At 41.5% G+C, this 22,198-nt stretch overlaps 1 protein-coding gene across 1 annotated transcript; it reads left to right on the top strand.

Annotated features, from left to right (window-relative positions):
• Positions 1-1,346: 1,346 nt before the first annotated feature.
• Positions 1,347-21,735, top strand: LOC117987585 (protein shuttle craft-like). Its single transcript, XM_034974612.2, has 17 exons — positions 1,347-1,491; positions 1,596-3,274; positions 4,101-4,277; positions 5,307-5,526; positions 5,813-5,976; positions 7,938-8,142; positions 9,912-10,036; positions 10,944-11,071; positions 11,674-11,827; positions 12,299-12,495; positions 12,858-12,982; positions 13,399-13,584; positions 13,999-14,088; positions 14,304-14,502; positions 15,441-15,593; positions 15,933-16,075; positions 16,425-21,735. The coding sequence occupies exons 2-17, from the start codon at positions 1,744-1,746 to the stop codon at positions 16,552-16,554; spliced, it is 3,927 nt and encodes a 1,308-aa protein (XP_034830503.1). The 5' UTR covers positions 1,347-1,491; positions 1,596-1,743; the 3' UTR covers positions 16,555-21,735.
• Positions 21,736-22,198: the final 463 nt, after the last annotated feature.

Raw genomic sequence — 22,198 nt, 5'->3', positions numbered from 1 at the left:
TCACTACAGAGCACGGGTCTCCTCTCAGAATGAGAAGGGTTCATGTCATTTCCTCACAATGTTTTACTTCACTATTAAAGCAAGTGATAATTAATTACATAGGTACACTTAAACTAGTACTACTTAAAACACACACAACCCCGAAAAGTTAGAAGTGCGTGCCCGGGATCGAACCCCCGACCTCCCAAATGGGAGGCAGACGTCTTAACCACTAGGTATCGTTATAAGCATATCATAATTTTTGCACATCAGTGTAAAATAAATTGTTAATTATCACAAACATCGCTATCTAAAATGGTGTTGTGGCAAATCAATACCATATTGCACGCGATACATACAAGTTAGCATGATAAAGTCCATTTAATTACATTGTTACCTGTACTGATTTTAGTACTTACCTCACTTACCTACTAGAATTCAAAAAGGATGCGTTTCCACTGAAGCGGAGCGGAGTTGAGCAGAAACCAATCAGACCAATCTTTATAAGAGATGATAAAAATATTATGGTAATTACCTATTGGATTGGTCTCGTAGGACGTAGTCTGGTCCTGTATACGGACTGACATGGTGGCGTTTTCGTACAAACACTTCAGCGCTTGGATATATACCGGTAGTCGATCCGGCATCTCTGTTAAGACCTCAACACACCCCAAGTTTCCACACAATCGAAGACTTTCTCATGGTTTACAAAGGCCAAGAAGAGTGGCCGATTATACTCTTCTGTATAATCTGCCGCAGCGTGTGGATGTGATTTATGGTACTGAAGCCTTTTCGGAATCCGGCTTGTTCGGGAGGCTGGAAGTCGTCAAACCTACGAGCGAGACGATTCGTAAAATGACTCTCAAAAACAACTCACCTACTTATAGAACTTAAATGAAGTATAGGTACGTTTATTTCTATTTATACAATATAAATTAAGCTGTGAACTGAAATACTTACTAATATAAGTTTTTTTTAATTTGCCGCCAATACTCACTATCACATTTTTTTAACTAGCTTTACGGCTCTGGTTTCTTGCTTTGTTTGCTTCCGTGCTTGTTGTTTGCTGTGTTTCGCAAGCATGTGTTGCCGCCATAAGTGGTGATTTATGCTCTTTGATATAAGTCCTTTATAATGTCCAATACAGATAATAATTATTTTACTAAAAGATACGACATGAAACACAAAAATATAAACTAACTAATTGTATTTAGATTTAGATAAAGCTAAATTGAATATTTTCTAATTTGTAAATATTTTGTGATTTCTAAATACACAACTTTGTGAATTTTATTTAAGACGTATTTTTTTACTGAAAATGGTTTATAAAGAACCTAATGTGAAATGTCAACGTTGACTTTCCTCCCTTCCCCCATTCCCCAGTTTCCGATTACTCTTGTCATATCATCTTAAAATTATTATATTTTTTGATTTGCTAAATTATTTTCTTTTCTTTTTTGGTTAATTTCGTGTTATTTATATAAATTGGAGTGACAACAAAACCGGCCACTGGTGAGTAAATCCCTTTCTAGAGTAATTGGGCTTGTGCCACATGTCGTTACAATTTCTTATAAAATCTCCCCATTGTTAATAATTTCATTACATATTAATTTCAGAGTGGAAGTAAAAGGCTTCACGAGACCTTAGGTCTCGGCCTGTGGCCACCAAACGCGCCCAAAGCAAAAACAATATTGAAATTAGTCATAGGAAAATCTCACAGTTTAGGTCAATTAAATTTCACAATATTTCTTTTTAACTGCCACAATGTCTCAGTGGAACAACTCCTACAATTACAACAACCAGTATCAAGCCCCGAATACCTGGAATGAGGACTACAACACACAGTATTTAAATCAATCCCAGTACTATCCCAATCCCAATCCTAATAGACAATATGACCCCAATCGCCAGTATGTTGGTTTTGATGAGTTTGTATCCCAAATGCAAATGTCTAATGTTCCTGCGTCGAATACTGCTAGCTACAATAACGTACAATATCAAAATTATCCAAATGCTCAATATAACAATATTCCTAGTTATCAAAATGGGTCAACACCCCAGAACTCTCAGGCTGACTATGCTTACGGGTCGAGCACTGCCAATTTTAGTAATAATGAAGATGTCTACCAACCCAGTGTAAATAATCAGTATAATCGAGTACCAGATAAAAATAATTACTCCAATGAAATGGTTTCTAAGTCGAAACTCACTCCAACTGCTACTGAATTTGTGCCTAAAAGTTCTAACACAAATCCCGTTAGTTCCCAGAATGAACCAATTCTAGAATCGAATTTATCAAATTTAGAATTAAATGGATCAACAAGTAACTATTCTAAGCCGTCTAGTTCGAATAATTGGAGAGAAAGGCCTAAAAGCTCACAGCAGCGTAGCAACTCATCTCATTTAGAACCTTATAGTCAAAAACATTCTAAAAACCAAGAACCAAGCCGCAACAGTAAATATGAGTCAAGGAGTCAAAACCAGGAATCTACTAGCCACGGTGAATCTACTAATCAGAACTCCAGAGATACCTACCAGAGAGAAACCTCAAGTCGTACAAGTGATAGCAACACTCGTAATCGTAAATCAAAAAACCGTCCATCTGACAATCAAGATTCTACTTATCGCAGACAAGATAATCAAGAATACAACAGCAGAAATAAAAACAGTGATAGTCAGAACCAAGATGTAAAAGACTCGAGTTACCGTAGACAGGATAAAAATCAAGAATATAATCGGTCAAACCGAAACAGTGAATATAATAGTCAAAACCAAGATGCAAGGGATTCCAGTTACCGTAGACAAGAAAATCAAGAATACAACAACAGACCCAATAGAAACAGTGACCGTCATTCTCATAACCAAGATTCTAAAGATACTAGTTACCGCAGACAAGACAATCAAGATTACAACAGTCGATCAAATAGACATAATGATTACAATACGCAGAACCAAGATCAAAATCAATATAGTGATCAAAATGATACTGATTTTGGTGACTACGAAGGGGGCCAATCAAAAAACAACTCTAAGGCTAAAAACAAAGAGTCTGATGTATATCGAACTTTTTATAATAGTTCAATGCCTAAAGATAGTCAGGATGTAAGGAGTGGTAGAGGAGAAGGTTCGGGAAGAAATCGTAAGTGGGCTGGCACTCAGAGGCTCAGGGCTCCGGAGCGTACAGAGGATGAACAGTATGCAAACTCGTATTCGTCGTATAGAGAGGAAAAGTTCAAGGATACTGCACCAAGTCCTAGTAAAGGAAAAAATAGAGCAATGGGCAATCATATAGGAGGTATGTTTAGTATTTTAGAATGTTATGTTCTTCTCCAACAAACAGTTTATATCATTAACAGCTGATTTTGCAATTGTTAAATAAACTGAGGAGTATCGACACTTCAAGTTTATTCCTCAACTAGCTTAGCCCCGCGAATTCGTCCGCGTGGACTATACAAATTTCAAACCCTTATTTTACCCCCTTAGGGGTTGTATTAACAAAAATCCTTTCTTAGGGGCCGTCTACATCATAATAGCTATCTACATGTCAAATTTCAGCCCGACCAGTCCAGTAGTTTGAACTGTGCGTTGATAAGTCATTCAGTCAGTCAGTCGGCTTTTCCTTTTATATATTATACTGATATAGATTATTTAGCTGACCTGAAATATTTATTATGTACATTTTAATCTAATTCCACTACAAGAATTTAGCATGTAATTTTTAATTGAATTAACTTATAAATAGTGATAGTTTGATAAAAGGCTGATAAAGCTGATTTGACTTATACCTTGCAAGTATTTGGATACTTGTTCTTACACTTATGTTCTGGGGGCGCCACTAGTATAGTTTGCGACAGGTTGAGATAGCAATCGAGGTATGAGGCGAGGGGACCTTGCACACCCGCATGTTACCCGCGCTTCCCCGCACCAGGTTGGCGCGGGAGGTGTGCGTGGCGTCCTCACCCCGATTGCTATCTCGACCTCTCGTGAAGTATACATTTGTGACTACCACTGGTTCAGTAAGATTCTACTAAAAGTAAGAGTAAGATAGTATAAGAAAGACTAGTCCTACAATAACTCAATCAATTTTGATTTAGTTTTTTGATTTAATTTTTTAATTCCAGCAAATACAGATATGACCCAAAGGGAACGGCTCAGTGAGCAATTAGACAAGGGAACATTAGAATGCCTGGTTTGCTGCGAGCGAGTGAAGCAGACTGACTCTGTATGGTACTGCAGCAACTGCCACCATGTGCTGCATCTGCGCTGCATTCGCAAGTGGGCTATGAGCAGTTTGGTTGGTGAGTTTACCAGACTTGATGTGTCATTTAACACTAGCTGCTTGCATGCGTTGTAATGCGACTCGCGGCAGTGTTGCCTAAAAGGCTTACTACACCTTCCTAAATAAGATGTCCTAAATGGTATAGTTACCATCAAACTACAATTAAAATTTTGAAACCTAGGCCAAGATAGCATTACATTAGATTCATGGTATTTTCCACGTATTTTAAGAGTTATAATTGGATGAAAAATCGATGTGGGCAATTTTGACTAACAGTCCGGATTACTTTGCCCGCCATCAAAATTGAACAAATTTTGGTTTAGTATCATTGAGTGGCATAGTTGGCTAGTTTGACGGTAACTATACCATTTAGGACGTCTTATTTAGGAAAATGTAATAAGCCTTTTAGACTGGTAGCTTTAGTTTTAAGTTTACGTAATTAATTATCACCATTAAAATTAAGTTTAGGTAATTATTGTGGCTAATTCCATTGTACACAATCTCTAAACTAAACTAAAATGGCACGTCTAAATCTAATGCTATCCCTTTCATAATGTTGCTTGCGGAAAAGGATGGCACTAAATTTAGACCTGTTAATTTAGTTTAGTTTAGAGATTGTGTACAAGAGAATCGGCCCCATTGTCATACTACCAACAACTGGCTATCAATAGAGTACAACAGTACCTACTTTGAATAAATGACTTTTGACTTTCTTTGGCTCTTTTTTGGAAACGCATCGCGTGGTGCGTTGCGTCGCGCGTTTGCTTGTATGGCGTAGTACGACGCGCGATGTAACGCACGTCACGCACGTAACTAAAGAGAGTAATTGACCTTTATATATGTACTATGTATGTATGTCCGCTTGTACCTAAACGGCTCTACCGATTTTGATACGTCATTAGATTCATCGTGATGGCGCGAGTGTTACTGGGTATATGAAATTCTTAAAAAATCAAAATGGCGAATTTTTCCGTGCTAATGTGTATGTAATGATGCAGTGCAAATGGCAGTAAGGGTTTTTGAAAACTTTTTAAACGATCTGTTGCAGAAAGCAAATGGCGTTGTCCAGCTTGTCAAAACACAAACCAGGACATCCCAACAGAGTACCGTTGCATGTGCGGCTCTGTACGTAACCCTGAATATCAGAGAGGATCGAACGGTGCCCACACTTGCGGACAGTCGTGCTCACGGACGAGGAACTGTACGCATCCTTGCACACTCCTTTGTCACCCCGGCCCATGCCCACCCTGTCAGGCCACCGTTATCAAGTGAGTATAACAGGAATCTAAATATATAAAAGGAAAAGGTGACTGACTGACTGACTGACTGACTGATCTATCAACGCACAGCTTAAACTACTGGACGGATCGGGCTGAAATTTGGCCTGCAGATAGCTATTATGATGTAGGCATCCGCTAAGAAAGGATTTTTGAAAATTCAACCCCTAAGGAAATAGGGGTTTGAAAATTCTACCGAGAAGAACCAGCAAGAAACTCGGCGGTTGCCTAGTGTGAATATAAACTAAATAAAGTGCTTATACTAAATCTTTTTCAGACAATGTGGGTGTGGAGCAGAAACTCGTTCAGTGATGTGCAGCAGTAAACTGCCCCAAGTGTGCGGGCGTGAATGTAAACGGACACTCGAGTGTGGAGTGCATTTCTGTAGTAAAGACTGCCACGAAGGACCCTGTGACCCTTGTGCCGAGACAGTGACACAAGGTGGGTACTTATCACCTTTGTTGCCTCCAACTCTGCCGTCCGAATTATAACAACCGTAACGTACTATGGCAGTCCAAATCCAAACAATAGAATAGAATAGAATGTTTTTTTTATTCATGTAAACTTTTTAAAAGTGCTTATGAATAGTCAGGTTTAATTTACCACTGGTTCGGAATGCCGTTCCTACCGAGAAGAACCAGCAAGAAACTCGGCGGTTGCTCTTTTTAATTTTTCAATTTACAATGTTATTATACCGTACTATACAAGCCATTGCAGCCCCGTGCATTGCCGGAGCGAGTCAAATCCAAGCTTTTTTATCGTTTACATAGTCTGCGACTGTATAATATGCTTTTTTTAGGAGCATACTTTTAACACATTTTTTAAACTTGTGTAAAGGCAAGTCTAAAATTGCTTGTGGAATTTTATTATAAAATATTACACTCATTCCCACAAATCTCTTTCGCACCTTCCAGAGGCGGAGCGCAGGAGTAGCTAGCTTATTTTTGTTTCTAGTTTCTAGTTTCTAGTTTCAATATAAAGTGTTTCATCCATTTTAGCGTTAAAACTGTTGTATGCATTTATAAATCTCTATATATAAAAAAGTATCGCTGAATGTGTTGCTGATCGCAAATCTCGAGAACAGCTGAACCGATTTCGGTAATTATTTTTTTATAATATTACTTGAAATACGAGGATGGTTCTTACGGAGAGAATTTTTTTTTTAAAGATCCTGAAAAAGAATTGACTGTTAGGCGGTACGAAGTTCGCCGGGGCAGCTAGTATTAAATATTTATTTATTTATTATTATACCATACTGTACACTGCCCTTATGGTACGATTACACCTACCGAGTAGTGAAGCGAGACAGTGAAATGTCACTCGGCCGAGACAGTGCTGTGGCTGAGAAATTGTGGCGAAATTGCACTCGTTAAAGTGTTTATACCAACCGAGTACCAACTCGGCCGAGGACACTGGCTCGCCACTGTACTCGTTACGTGTAATCGTGCCATTACAGGGTAGTCTTAATGCGACAATGTGGCTAATTCCTTTGTACACAATCTCTAAACTAAACTAAAATATCACGTCTAAATCTATTGCTATCCCTTTCATAATGTTGCTTGCGGAAAAGGAAAGCACTAGATTTTGACCTGTTAATTTAGTTTAGTTTAGAGATTGTGTACTAGAGAATCGGCCCCAGTGTACTCTTATTTATCTTAAACTCATTAACAATTACACTTAAAAATAAATTATTTACTACGAGAAATAACTAAAACTTAACAGCTATCTTATGTGTAATTAAAAATCCACATTGCTGTCCTTGTGAGTTCACTCAGGGAGCAACAAAAATATCTAATGTAATGTGCATGTGATTAGTTGGAGTAGGTAAATATGCCCAACTAGTTTCGACCCCGTCCAGTTAATCACTTGAGTCTGGCCATTACATATTTATATTTATAATCGTATAGCACTGCTATGCACTTGCGGTTTAAAAAAAATCTTTTTTATTCAAATAAACTTTTACAAGTACTTTCGAATATTACATATTTATATTTATAATCGTATAGCACTGCTATGCACTTGCGGTTTAAAAAAAATCTTTTTTATTCAAATAAACTTTTACAAGTACTTTCGAATATTACATATTTATATTTATAATCGTATAGCACTGCTATGCACTTGCGGTTTAAAAAAAATCTTTTTTATTCAAATAAACTTTTACAAGTACTTTCGAATATTACATATTTATATTTATAATCGTATAGCACTGCTATGCACTTGCGGTTTAAAAAAAATATTTTTTATTCAAATAAACTTTTACAAGTACTTTCGAATAGTCGGATGCATCTACCACTGGTTTATGATTTGAACGGCAGAACTGAAGTGACGTGCTATAGAAATTCGTGCAAAGTGAATTCAAATCTTATGAGATTGCTTCAATAACTTGTTTTTATTTATAACAGCGTGCCATTGCCCGGCCGCCAAGTCTCGCTCGGTTCCGTGTACGGCAGAGACAGGGTCGTGCGACACTTGGTCGTGTGAGTCCTCCTGTGGACGAGTGTTGTCGTGCGGCGCGCACGTGTGCCGCTCGCCGTGCCACCCGCCCCCGTGCCCCCTATGCCCCTTGCGCCCCGAGAACGTGCCCGCTTGCCCCTGCGGACACACCAGGTGAGTGTACAACATAGACAGGGTCGTGCGACACTTGGTCGTGTGACTCCTGCGGACGAGTGTTGTCGTGCGGCGCGCACGTATGCCGCTCGCCGTGCCACCCGCCCCCGTGCCCCCTGTGCCCCTTGCGCCCCGAGAACGTGCCCGCTTGCCCCTGCGGACACACCAGGTGAGTGTACAACATAGACAGGGTCGTGCGACACTTGGTCGTGTGACTCCTGCGGACGAGTGTTGTCGTGCGGCGCGCACGTGTGCCGCTCGCCGTGCCACCCGCCCCCGTGCCCCCTATGCCCCTTGCGCCCCGAGAACGTGCCCGCTTGCCCCTGCGGACACACCAGGTGAGTGTACAACATAGACAGGGTCGTGCGACACTTGGTCGTGTGACTCCTGCGGACGAGTGTTGTCGTGCGGCGCGCACGTATGCCGCTCGCCGTGCCACCCGCCCCCGTGCCCCCTGTGCCCCTTGCGCCCCGAGAACGTGCCCGCTTGCTCCTGCGGACACACCAGGTGAGTGTACAACATAGACAGGGTCGTGCGACACTTGGTCGTGTGACTCCTGCGGACGAGTGTTGTCGTGCGGCGCGCACGTATGCCGCTCGCCGTGCCACCCGCCCCCGTGCCCCCTGTGCCCCTTGCGCCCCGAGAACGTGCCCGCTTGCCCCTGCGGACACACCAGGTGAGTGTACAACATAGACAGGGTCGTGCGACACTTGGTCGTGTGACTCCTGCGGACGAGTGTTGTCGTGCGGCGCGCACGTGTGCCGCTCGCCGTGCCACCCGCCCCCGTGCCCCCTATGCCCCTTGCGCCCCGAGAACGTGCCCGCTTGCCCCTGCGGACACACCAGGTGAGTGTACAACATAGACAGGGTCGTGCGACACTTGGTCGTGTGACTCCTGCGGACGAGTGTTGTCGTGCGGCGCGCACGTGTGCCGCTCGCCGTGCCACCCGCCCCCGTGCCCCCTATGCCCCTTGCGCCCCGAGAACGTGCCCGCTTGCCCCTGCGGACACACCAGGTGAGTGTACAACATAGACAGGGTCGTGCGACACTTGGTCGTGTGACTCCTGCGGACGAGTGTTGTCGTGCGGCGCGCACGTATGCCGCTCGCCGTGCCACCCGCCCCCGTGCCCCCTGTGCCCCTTGCGCCCCGAGAACGTGCCCGCTTGCTCCTGCGGACACACCAGGTGAGTGTACAACATAGACAGGGTCGTGCGACACTTGGTCGTGTGACTCCTGCGGACGAGTGTTGTCGTGCGGCGCGCACGTGTGCCGCTCGCCGTGCCACCCGCCCCCGTGCCCCCTGTGCCCCTTGCGCCCCGAGAACGTGCCCGCTTGCCCCTGCGGACACACCAGGTGAGTTAGGGTCGTGCGAGTCCTCTTGTGGACGAGTGTTGTCGGTATCTTAATGAATTATATAAAATACTAGATGATGCCCGCGACCTCGTCCGCGTGGATTTAGGTTTTTATAAATCCCGTGGGACTTTCCGGGATAAAAAGTAGCCTGTGTCCTTCCCCGGGATGCAAGCTATATCTGTACCAAATTTTGTTAAAATCTGTTGAACGGATGGGCCGTGAAAGGCTAGCAGACAGACAGACACACTTTCGCATTTATAATATTAGTATGGATTTTCAAAAATGATGCACTCGCTACGCTCGCGTCGTCTAATATGGCGTCATAGAACAATCTACATCTCCAAACATCTTAAGAGTTCAAACTAAAGAAATTTTAAATTTTATGCTTTTTCTTCAACTTTATTTGCTTTATTACAGAATCAGTAAAGATCAACGCAAATCTTGCACGGATCCGATACCGCTGTGTGGGAACATCTGCGCTAAGCCGCTATCCTGTGGCCCGGTCGGAGACAAACATTTCTGTAAGGAGAAATGCCATGAAGGTATGTGCAAAATGTATTATTGTATAGTATTGATAGATGCTTCAGTCATGTATAACTAGGTACTTAAGATAAAGATTTTATTAAAATCTGCCTTTAATCACAGCCAATGAGATACTTTATAAAATCATTTTTTTATTTTTTATTAAAAAGAATATTAGCCATTTTTTTTTTTTTTAATGACTAATATTCCCCTTTCCTCTTCAATTAAGCGTCAAGCTTGTGCTAGGAGTAGGTACGACAATAGTGTAACGGGCGGGGTTTGAACCGTCGACCTTTCGGTTTTCAGTCCACTCCTATACCGGTTGAGCTATTGAGGCTCAACATTGGATTTTTATGTAAAAACTAGCTTATGCCCGCGACTTCGCCCGCGTGGACTACACAAATTTCAAAATCCTATTTTACCCCCTTAGGGTATGAATTTTCAAAATGCTTTCTTAGCGGATGTCTACGTCATAATTTAGCTATCTGCATGCCAAATTTCCGCCCGATCCGTCCAGTAGTTTGAGCTTTTGCGGATAGATCAGTCAGTCACCTTTTTGTTTTATATTGGTACTGATACTGAGCCCAACTTAATTTTAGAGTAGGTATTCGCATCATCTTCTTACTAATGTAATATGAAAAGGACAGATGCAGTTTGACAGTTTTAAATTTAATTTTTAGATGGTAAAACCCGTGATTTCAGCGTACAGTCGCGAGCCTACTGTTTAAATTTGTAGCGTGCACTAAAATTTAGCGTCTTTAAATGTAAAGTTCATGTTCTGTCCCTTTTTAGCATTGTTAAAAATAAAAGGATGCACATACTCTAAATTTAGTTAAGAGAAAGACAATGGAATCGATGCCATGGGCACCCTTTGAGTACTTAATCCTAACAACCTAAAACGCATTTTGAAAGAGGTTTTTATTTTAGGAGAATGCCGCGTATGTCCCGACAACACGTTGCTCCAATGTCGATGTGGACACTCAAGTCGCGAGGTGCCTTGCGCTGATCTCCCCGAGATGCACAATAATGTGCTGTGCCAGAGAAAGTGCAACAAGGTGAGAAAAGAGCGTTGAAGATCTTGGCCTACTTAGTTGTCAGCCATTTTTTTTCCAAAATAGCCTCCATGCATAAAACCTGTAAAACCGCAGAACAGACGGAAACGTTTAAGTGCGGAAACCAGCCCAGAGTGAAGAAGAAGAAACCTGTATTAATCAATAGTTGGTACAGTTCTTGCATTTCACGAGGGCGAGTGGCTCATGCTTGTGTTTAAGCCGTATAAGTAAGGTAAAGTAAATGTGTGCGTTTGCGAGCGCTTGCTCGCGACTGATTGGTCCGACATGCGAGCACACTTACGCAATGCCCATATAAACGACGTAACCACAAGTAAAGTGCACTCGCCTTCGTGAATTGCAAGAACTGTATCAATACAAACAACTAATGTATGAGAATAAATCTTCCAGTGATATGTTTTCGTTCGAGACATAAGCTATCAAATTTGGGGGGCGGCTGCCAATGCTGCACTTCCCGGTGCAAAGTCGCCGACCTTGAGACCTCATCGTGTGTCGGTTCTTCAAATTATTTGCGCCGCCCATTGCCACTTCAGCTTCGCAAACCACGGGCATCGTCTAGTTGTAAATACTTTGTTAATTGTTCACAGAAGTTATCTTGCGGTCGTCACAGATGTAGAACGGTGTGTTGCGACGCGCAGTCGCACAGGTGCGCGGTGGTATGCGGACGCACGTTGTCTTGTCAGCTGCATCGCTGCGAAGAGTTCTGTCACACGGGACACTGTGCGCCTTGTCCTAGAGTCAGTGAGTAGCCATTTGTGTAGTTAGATCTGTTGATAGCGCGATTCAATCTACTACTAACACCATCTGTCGGTAGACATCTTTTTTGTTGTTGTTTGTGATAACCGAGTGAGGGATTTTTCAGTTTGATCCTGAATCGACGATATGTCAAATATTAGGATATGGGTGACGTGAAACCAAAGAAGAATAGGGCTACCTAGAGTCAAATGTACTAACATTTGATGTCTGCTAGTGACGTTGAAGCCTCGACGTTTTGTTAGAAGTTCCCTAACTGTCGTGAACTGTGGTGGCAACCACAGTTCTAAATAAGAGATTGTATCTACTCTTCTTGAATGCCGGAAAATCAGATTATAGAGCACATTTCTAGCATACAAAGCAAAGTATTTTAAGCTCTTACGCTATGTAAATACGTCCGTTTTTACAATGATGAGCCCTCATCTGCAATTAAGTTCCAATAAAATAATTAATGTCCAGGTTTCGACGAGCTTCATTGCGAATGTGGCGCAGAGGTCATTATGCCCCCTGTCCGCTGCGGAACCAAACCCCCTGCATGCAACTCCCCCTGTCGAAGGGAGAGACCTTGCGGTCACCCTCCACATCACAGCTGCCACTCCGGGGACTGTCCCCCGTGTGTGGTGCTCACCACCAAGAGCTGCTATGGGCGACACGAGGTGCGTATACTGAGGTCATCCTGACCAACTCTTCTGCTAGTAAGGATCTGTATGCAAACATCGCAGTCGACTAGTCGCGTGATAAATCCGACAGTGCTCGCTGTATGGAGCAGCGATGGCGCGTTATATGAAATATTACGTCCGCTCTCGTGCGCGTTCAGATCAATTATGACAAGTTCGACAACAAATCTGTCCATTCTTACCGGCAACTGAATGACCAATTACAATGGCCTCCATATGTGTATTTCGTTCGTATTTTAAATTTGCTTGTGTGTAAATGAGGTAGTGGGGCGCGTCATTTCAGCTTAGACAAGCTCTACAGCCGGATTCTTCTATATTTATAATTTTACTTTTGTTTTCAGGAACGTAAAACCATTCCATGTTCTCAAGAAGAGTTTTCGTGCGGTCTGCCGTGCGGCAAGCCGCTGCCGTGCGGTAAGCACTCCTGCATCAAGACCTGCCATAAGGGCTCCTGCGACGCCGGCAAGTGAGTCCATATTTTTCCTATTCTATACAGCATGAGTGCGCTCGACGCAGAAGAGAATCATCAAAGGCGCCATCTTCACGGACGAGAGAATCGCGGCGATAGACTCGCCGTGTGGAGATTGGCTCATAGAGTTAGTATCGAATTTTGTCACACGGCGAGACTATCGCCACGATTTTCTCCTCCGTGGAGATGGCGCCTAAACCAGGGGTGGGCAGACTTACACCATCGGCGATCTATAACTGTATAGACTGTAAAATTAGACGACAATTGTTTTCCTGGTAAGTATTCTTTTTATAGTAGAATTACGCTTTTATGGGGCCAGCTGGAGAGGGCTTTGTAAACTTTTAGGAACCCTTAACCCGCTTGTGATCGGCTGTTTGCCCACCCTTGATCTAAACGAATTGGCTCGTCCGCAGATGCACCCAGCCGTGTATGGAGAAACGGCCCAGCTGCGGACACCCGTGCTCCGCACCGTGCCACTCTAGCGGCGGCGGCACGTGTCCGAGCGGCGTGGCGTGCCGGCGCCCCGTCACCGCCACGTGCCCCTGCGGTCGTCGCAAGGCCGAGCGCGCCTGCGTGGACAACGCGCGTGACTATGCCAAGTAAATTCCTTTTATCATTTGTCGCGCTCACTTCGCTCGCGCTAAGCAATCAAGCTTGCTATAATTCACCAAATCTGGATGGTACAATGTATAACAAGCGATATGCACCCCGCGCCCCACTGTTAAACATCAGGAACAGCAAGCAAAACGCACTATTTCCAAAATACCGTCACACATTACTTCTGTCAATTAGATAAGTTTCATAAGTTTCCCTCCATATATAGTATAGTCGTTTCTACGTGGATAAAAAAAGCAATTCCGTATAACTATCTAAAAATTTTGTTAATGTCATATCTCATTACCATTTTCACTGCCAATGTTCTCTTTTACCGAATCTAAATTTTCTACCTTACCAAAAAAAGAACCGAAAAGTTTCACGTAGTAAAAGTTAATGGTCTTTCTTTTATTTGACAGGTTGATGAGTACCTTAGCCGCTTCCAAGATGCAAGAAGGCGGTACGCTGGATCTGTCAGATGTACAACGACCAGGTTCGATGCTTAAAACGTAAGTAACTTTTGGTAACTGTACCGCCCAGCCTGGCTGTAGAACTGTTCAGAAGCCTAGTTCACAAAAACCCAGCTAACTCACGTGACATGAGTGTTGAGGTAAATCTTTCTATTATTGTCGGTAGTTCCAACTTCCATGGTCTTCAAGTCTACAGCTGCATTTACCTATCCCATTAAAAAACTATTATTGAAAACTTGTTAATTTATTCCCAGGTTGGAATGCGACGAAGAATGTTACGTAGAAGCCCGAAGCAGACGCCTGGCTTTGGCCTTGCAGTTGCGGAACCCTGACGTTTCGGCGAAACTAGCGCCGCGGTACAGTGAACACCTGCGGCAGACGGCTGCCAGGGAACCCTCTTTCGCGCAGCAAGTGCACGAGCGACTGACGGAGCTAGTGCAGCTAGCTAAGAAGGTATGTTTGTTTATAGAAGAAAGGATCTAAACTTCGTTTTTTTAAGGTTCAAGTTCGCCCCAAACAGAAACATTGTAAAACAAAAATCGGTAGCATTGAAAAAACGACTTTAACACATCATCTTTAGGTCCATTTTACTCTGATTTTATAATATTTCATGTTCGATGTTCTATTGTTATCGTTGGCAGATTGTTTTAAGTGGTGCGTTACACTACTAGTGCACTGGTGACTGACGTATCCAACGACGTCTATAACGGCTGATAAGAAGTCTAAATCTTAGGAGGGGGGATGATCGTAACACAGTCTTATGCCCCTTCTTGCTTGAGATTGTACGTCTACCTAGTTTTAGTCTTTTAAGGCTTGGTTTTGGTTCGAATTATAAATTGGGAGATGTCTGTATGGGACTTAAAATCTTTCTATTTTTAAATTTAACTAAAACAAGTGCTGCTGTATCTGGCGGCCACAGGTTTTGACAAGGAAATGCGAAGTGGAGGCGATCAGAATGGATCGGAGACGGTCGAAGTAATACAGGGTATTCAAGGACCTGCATAGCCCCAAAGTATAAGAAGAAGAAATGGGGCTTGAAAATTTTCTGTTTTAAGTGTTTAAACACACTATACCGAAAATACGCAACCGAAGTTCGGCGTGACCACGCCTGCAATATATTTTATTACTAATGACATACCAAACCGAAATTACGTCGGCAATGTTTTGTATAGCAACACATTATACGCGACCGAAGCTACGACGCCACGACAACGCTCGAGACACTGAACACCCACACAAAGTTACGCAACTGAATTTCTGTGTGTGTCTTATCGTGTGTCATATCAACCGAATGCGTCGGAACCTAAAATCAGCCAGAGAACTTCGAACGCGTATTTTCGGCATAGTGTGGTTAAACACTTAAATTTACCTCACATCCTTTGGTGTTGCAGTCTAAGCAGAAGACCAGAGCGCACTCGTTCCCGTCGATGAACCGCCAGAAGCGGCAGTTTATTCACGAGCTGTGCGAGCACTTCGGCTGCGAGAGCGTGGCCTACGACGCCGAGCCCAACCGGAACGTGGTCGCCACGGCCGACAAGGAGAAGGTATACTTTAGCCTTTGACTGCCTCACCTGGTGGTAAGTGATGATGCAGTCTAAGATGGATGCGGGCTAACCTGGAATGGGTATGACATTTTTACTAAACCCATGCCCCTTTAGTTTCTACATGGCATCCTACCGGAACGCTAAATCGCTTGGCGGGCACGGCTTTGCCGGCAGGGAATTTAGCTATGGATGAAGCCTCCCACCAGACCTTAGAAATTATAAAATTCCAAACCCCTGCCAGGAATCGAACACGGAATCTCCAGCTAGTAAGATCACAGCGCTTACCGCTGCGCCAGGGTCTCAAAAACAAATAATATTGATAATGCAAACGTTTTTCAGTCATGGCTGCCAGCGATGAGTGTACTAGAAGTGCTGGCGCGGGAGGCGGGGAAGCGCAAAGTGCCGGGCCCCGTGCTGCGCACCCTGACTCAACATACGCCTGTTGCGCCCGCCGCCACGCCTCTCACCTCTGCCGCATCCAAGTGAGTACAATAGCAGAGTAAACTAGCGTGAGGAAACTCTCGGTGTGGTCCTGAATCAACATCTGTCTAATATTGGACTAGGTGACTTGAAAGCAAAGATACCTAGTCATTTCATAGCCTACCTAGACTAGCTTATGTCTCCGACTAGACTAAACTAGATTTTCATCAAATCCTATCTTAGCGGATGTCTACATCGTAATAGATGTATGTATCCCAAATTTCAGCCCAATCTGTCCATTAGTTTGAGCTGTGCGTTGATAAATCAATCAGTCAATCACCATTCCCTTTCATATAGGTACATATTTAGATTGATGTAAATATTATCTAAAACTTAACTTTTTATAAACAGATCGTCCGGCGGATGGGCGACGCTAACAACGACGAACGCCTGGGCAGCGCGCAGCCAGCCCAAGCAGCTGCCCAGGCAACCGACGCAGGAAGCGAAGATAGACTACTTCGACAACCCGCCCGACAACTAACCTAGTTCAATTCCACGCGACCAGATGAGTGTATACCTTTACTTTCATTGGCATTCCATGTAAACCAAGTGCGTACATTTTGAGAACTTGCTATACTTGCTCTATGTGTCATGTCATGTCATGTCATGCGACGGCGAGGCCGTGGCGTGTGGAAATCTCCACAAGAGACCCATATCCAGCTGTGGACGTCTATTGGTTGACGATGATGATGGAGAAATAATTTATTTTTGACATAGGAAACATCCCTATAACCAAGGGTGTTACGGATATTCGCATCCGCATTATTTAATGCGGAGCTTTTACTTTTTGCAATAAGTAACGACCAGCAAAGAAAGTGGGCGGAACCAAAGTGGCGCGTGTTTGCTAGTTGATATCTTCATTCGCTAACTGACCAATCAAAGAATGTACAATAGGGTTGTTATGGGTTTTCGCATCTGCATCCGCAAATGCGCAACATTCGCAATAATTCAGACATCCGCATCCGTGGATACGAACTTCTAGTAATCCACATTCGCGGATGTCAAAATATTGGCATCCGATACAACCCTGTTGGATATCCGACATGGATGAATAAATTTTTGCATATTTTCTTCCCTTTTATTATTCTTTGATACAACGACGCGATATAAATGATCCGTTGAACATTCAAAGGTGCTTGATATTGCTCAAATATTTCCAAATGATAATAATTAATAACCACACGATCGGGTATTTCGCACTCATCTGAGTCCTTATTTTATAAGAATACTTGCAAGTGGTATCAAAATGAGAGTATTACTGGACAGCCCTTCTTTTTTATTTATTACTAGCTGATGCCCGCGACTTCATCCGCGTGGAATTATGTTTTTAAAAATTCCGTGGGAATTCTTTGATTTTCGGGTATAAAAAGTAGCCTATGTCACTCTCCAGGTCTTTATCTATAACCATGCAATTGCCTTCAATCACGTCAATCCGTTGCACCGTTGCGACGTGATTGAAGGACAAACCAACAAACTCTCTCTCTTTATTAGAACTCTTTCATTTTCCGAGATAAAAAGTAGCATATGTGCTCCAAGTGCATAAACTATCTCTATACCAAATATGTTTATGACTTCATCCACGTGGATTTTGGATTTCATAATTCCCATAGAAACGCTTTGATTTTCCGGGACACAAAGTAGCCTGTGTCCATCCCTGACTGGCAAGCTATATCTAAAAATCGGTTAATCGGATAGGTCGTAAAAAGGTTGCAGATAGACACGCTTGCATTTTTTTTATTATGGATAATAACGTATAGGCATATGTCAGCCATTAAAAATTGGCAAGTTATATCTCAAAATCGGTTAAACGGATGGGTCGTAAAAAGATTGCAGATAGACACGCTTGCATTTTTTTTAATATGGATAATATGTATAGGCATATGTCAGCCATTAAAAATTGGCAAGTTATATCTCAAAATCGGTTAAACGGATGGGTCGTAAAAATATTGCAGATAGAGACGCTTGCATTTTTTTAATATGGATAATATGTATAGGCATATGTCAGCCATTAAAAATTGGCAAGTTATATCTCAAAATCGGTTAAACGGATGGGTCGTAAAAAGATTGCAGATAGACACGCTTGCATTTTTTTAAATATGGAATATACGTATAGGCATATTATGTCGGCCATTAAAAATTGGCAAGTTATATCTCAAAATCGGTTAAACCGATGGGTCGTAAAAAGATTGCAGATAGACACGCTTGCATTTTTTTAATATGGATAATATGTATAGGCATATGTCGGCCATTAAAAATTGGCAAGTCTCAAAATCGGTTAAACGAATGGGTCGTAAAAAGGTTGCAGATAGACACGCTTGTATTTTTTTTAATATGGATAATACGTACAGGCATCGGCCAGATATTAAAAAATAATTTCAGAAACATTCTCAATCTGATATCACATGTAAGTTGATGATACATATTTAGTGTCAATTTTTATGTATCCTTATTGGTAACGTAACGAAATATATTTGATTGTAGATACATGTGTTGTTATTATTACTTTGCAATAATCTGTTATCACACCAAAACCAGATTTTATTGAGAATATTAGATTTTATATAATATTCTCGATGAATTTTCATCCACTATTTGACCCCCTTAGGGCGATTCGCATTATACATAAATCATTTATTAGCCAAATTAGCAATCAGTGACTGAGTCAGGACTTTCCTCTTTATATAGATATAGATGATTCCTGCTATACTCATGGGTTTAGTCGACGTAAGCCCGACTAGTTTAAAAACCTCGGAAGGGTTATAACTGATTATTGTAAAGTAATTTTTATTATCTCTGTTGCTTGCATGGGTATGTTGAATTTAATGGAGAGCGATATGTACCGAATATCACCCTAATACTTAGTATATTTGATGTAAGAAATTATTTGTAACTTTACAAAAAAAAAAGTACGTACACCGGTCTTCTGATGTCATATAATAAGAACGCGCGCATACGAACAACTTTTGTTGCTGCAACAGTTTTGTCTCCCACATCAAGTCTCATATGAAGAGACATTTTGTATCAAGATTTATGTGGATAATTCCGTTAAATACAAATCGACTCGCGAATTCCCGTTTTCATCTCATTTTGTTTCACCAAAATGTGTACCCTACGTAGATCTACTTCAGTTTACAAGTTAACGTTGCCTCGTCGTTCACTGCAGTATGCTTTTGACCTTTTGAAAGTATACATCATCATCATCATGATCAACCCATCGCCGGCTCACTACAGAGCACGGGTCTCCTCTAAGAATGACAAGGGTTTTGGCCATAGTCTACCGCGCTGGCCATTTGCGGATTGGTAGACTTCACACACCTTTGAGAACATTATGGAGAACTCTCAGGCATGCAGGTTTCCTCACGATGTTTTCCTTCACCGTTAAAGCAAGTGATATTTAATTAATTAAAACGCACATAACTCCGAAAAGTTAGAGGTGCGTGCCCGGGATCGAACCCCCTACCTCCGATTAGAAGGCGGACGTCCTAACCACTAGGCTATCACAGCTTTGTGTACACGCTTGTATCAAAGTATACGCACGTTGCTAAATGCTATGCAACTTTCATAGTAATTATAACTTTGGAGGAATATATCAAACTGTTCGGATACTCTAGTTGTTTGTGTGAGCGAACCCTTACCTTCCGCTCCCACTTGTCGTCTGTCGGGCCCGGATTTTAATCGGATGTTCCAGTGGCAGAACATTTTATATGTATGAAGCTATTCACACTTATCGGTAACCGATTTTGTGTCAAAATGTCCTGCCACTGGAACATCCGATTAATAACCGTGCCGACAGACGACAAGTGGAAACGGGGGGGTTACTGTAATTTACGAAGCTTATTAGTTATTAGTTATTACTTATTATTAATATTTTCTTAAGGTGACTTTTACTTTTATTAAGATGGCTTTTCCTTTATTGGAATAAAATAAAATGGTGATGCACTAAATGCTAAATTTGGAGTTTAATTTCACTATTATTGGTATTTAAAAAAAACGCAAAAAAAGAACTTCCAAGTATAAAAAAATAATAGAAATAAAATAATAAATATGTGTTCAGCACAAAGTAGTACCTACATGATTTCATATTTAGGTATTTAATGGGAAACCTGTTATCATTTTATAAGAAAAATTAACCTAGAATAAGAAAATTTTTTTTCGTATTTAGTTATCAATTGTATAAATTATAATTATTATTATTTATTTGTATTATAGTTACCGTATTATATGAAATTTTAATACAATTTTTCGATCATTTCACATAAGTATCACCAATGAACTGGCAAACGGTACCTACTACATCAATTTTAATAACTTTACAGAATAAAGGAAAACTTGTTTCCTTCAGCTTAATAGTGATCGTAGGTGAAGCGTAGCTGATATACTTGTTTTTTTCAAAATTTTTGTTCCAAACTAGATAACTGTCTTGAATACTGTGACACAGGAATACGAAACAGGTAGTCACAGTCAATTTATACATGTTTTGTAGATTGTGATCTATTTTGATTTTGAAAAAAACATCAATAACTAAAAGTGATTACATGTGCACAACTATTGCACTTTAAAAATCAAGGTCAAAATCTCAAAATTAGAGATCTATGAAATGTGGTCCCCTTGACCTTAAAAGGGTTTGTTACCCATGGTCCCTCCCGTGATCTCTGGAAGGTACCATGGGTATTTTTTTTGTCCGTCGTCCCTCTGAGAAATAGGTTCCGTCCAGGTTGGTAACCAATTTTTCGTAACCAGCTGCGATGTAAGATTAATACTTTGGCTTTTCGTAACTAGTTATTAATCAAGAATATTTTATCCGGGTTCGTAGCGGAATAAGATTAAAATTACCTCGTTTCGTAGTAGCCAGTTACAAAAACACATTAATCTTATATTCCGTTATGAACCCGTATTAAATATTCTTGTTTAGTACCCAACCCAGGTACGTGACCAACGTAATTTTAATCTTATTCCGTTATGAATCCGGATAAAATATTTTTGACTAGCTGATGCCCGCGACTTCGTCCGCGTGGAATTAGGTTTTTAAAAATCCCGTGGGAACTCTTTAATTGCCTATGTCACTCTCCAGGTCTTTATCTATACCCATGCAAAATGTCACGTCAATCCGTTGCACCGTTGCGACGTGATTGAAGGACAAACCAACAATTAAACACTTTCGCATTTATGTTAAGGGTACTGATTAATCAGTTACGAAATGACGAAATATTAATCGTATTTCGTAGCTGGTTCCGAAAAATTGGTTACCAACATAGACGGAACCGATAAATATGTACAATGCTGCCCATTTTAGCGACCATTTAGATAGAGTAACAAACCTTTAAAATTAATACGGTAAACTATAGATACTAAACTAACTAACCCATCTTTTGATGCAATATCCCTGTCGTTATCAGTAGATATACTTAAGTTATACCTACCCCCTACCTACACCTTTGGATTTTTTTTTTTACTTTTTTAAATATATTATGTATGTGTTGTGATATATTTCTTTTAATGTATTACTTTTTGTTTTTTAGTTACCTTATCAAGAAAATAATATGAAGGGGTTATATTCTTATGACTAATATAGTAATATTATACATACCTAATAAATATACCTGCATCTTAAATTATCTGTTGTACAGGCGATATATGTAATAAAGTGTTACATATTTGTTAACTTTCTTTTATTATTACACCTACACTTCTATAGATTAGCCATTTTACCTAAAGGTTATCAACCAAACACTATCCATGGAAAGAAGTTAGTATAGCGCTGTCTCTGTTACGTAATCCCGTGCTAATGACAGAGACAAATATCTCAGTAGGCGCTAACCGTTTTGAGCCACCAACCAATCACAAACATCTTTTCAAAAAACATTCGAAAATATAGTTTCCTGTGATTGGTTGGTGACTCAAAATGATTAGCGCCCACTGAATTAAATTACAGAAGGGATGTGAGACTGAGATCTTTGCCCATTTGTATGGGATTACGTAACAGCAAGCGCTATTCTAACATATTTTCGTAGAGTATATAGTACGCGACAGGTTGAAATGCCAATCGGGGAAAGAACGCCCTGCGCTGACCCGGTGCGGGCGAGCGCAGGTGTGGGGGGGCGTCCCCCCGCCTCACACCCCGATCG

This window comes from Maniola hyperantus, chromosome 13, assembly GCF_902806685.2.
Source record: "Maniola hyperantus chromosome 13, iAphHyp1.2, whole genome shotgun sequence".
Lineage (NCBI taxonomy): Eukaryota > Metazoa > Arthropoda > Insecta > Lepidoptera > Nymphalidae > Maniola > Maniola hyperantus.
Note: the sequence above shows the minus strand (reverse complement) of the source record. Positions and strands in the feature narration are given on the sequence as shown.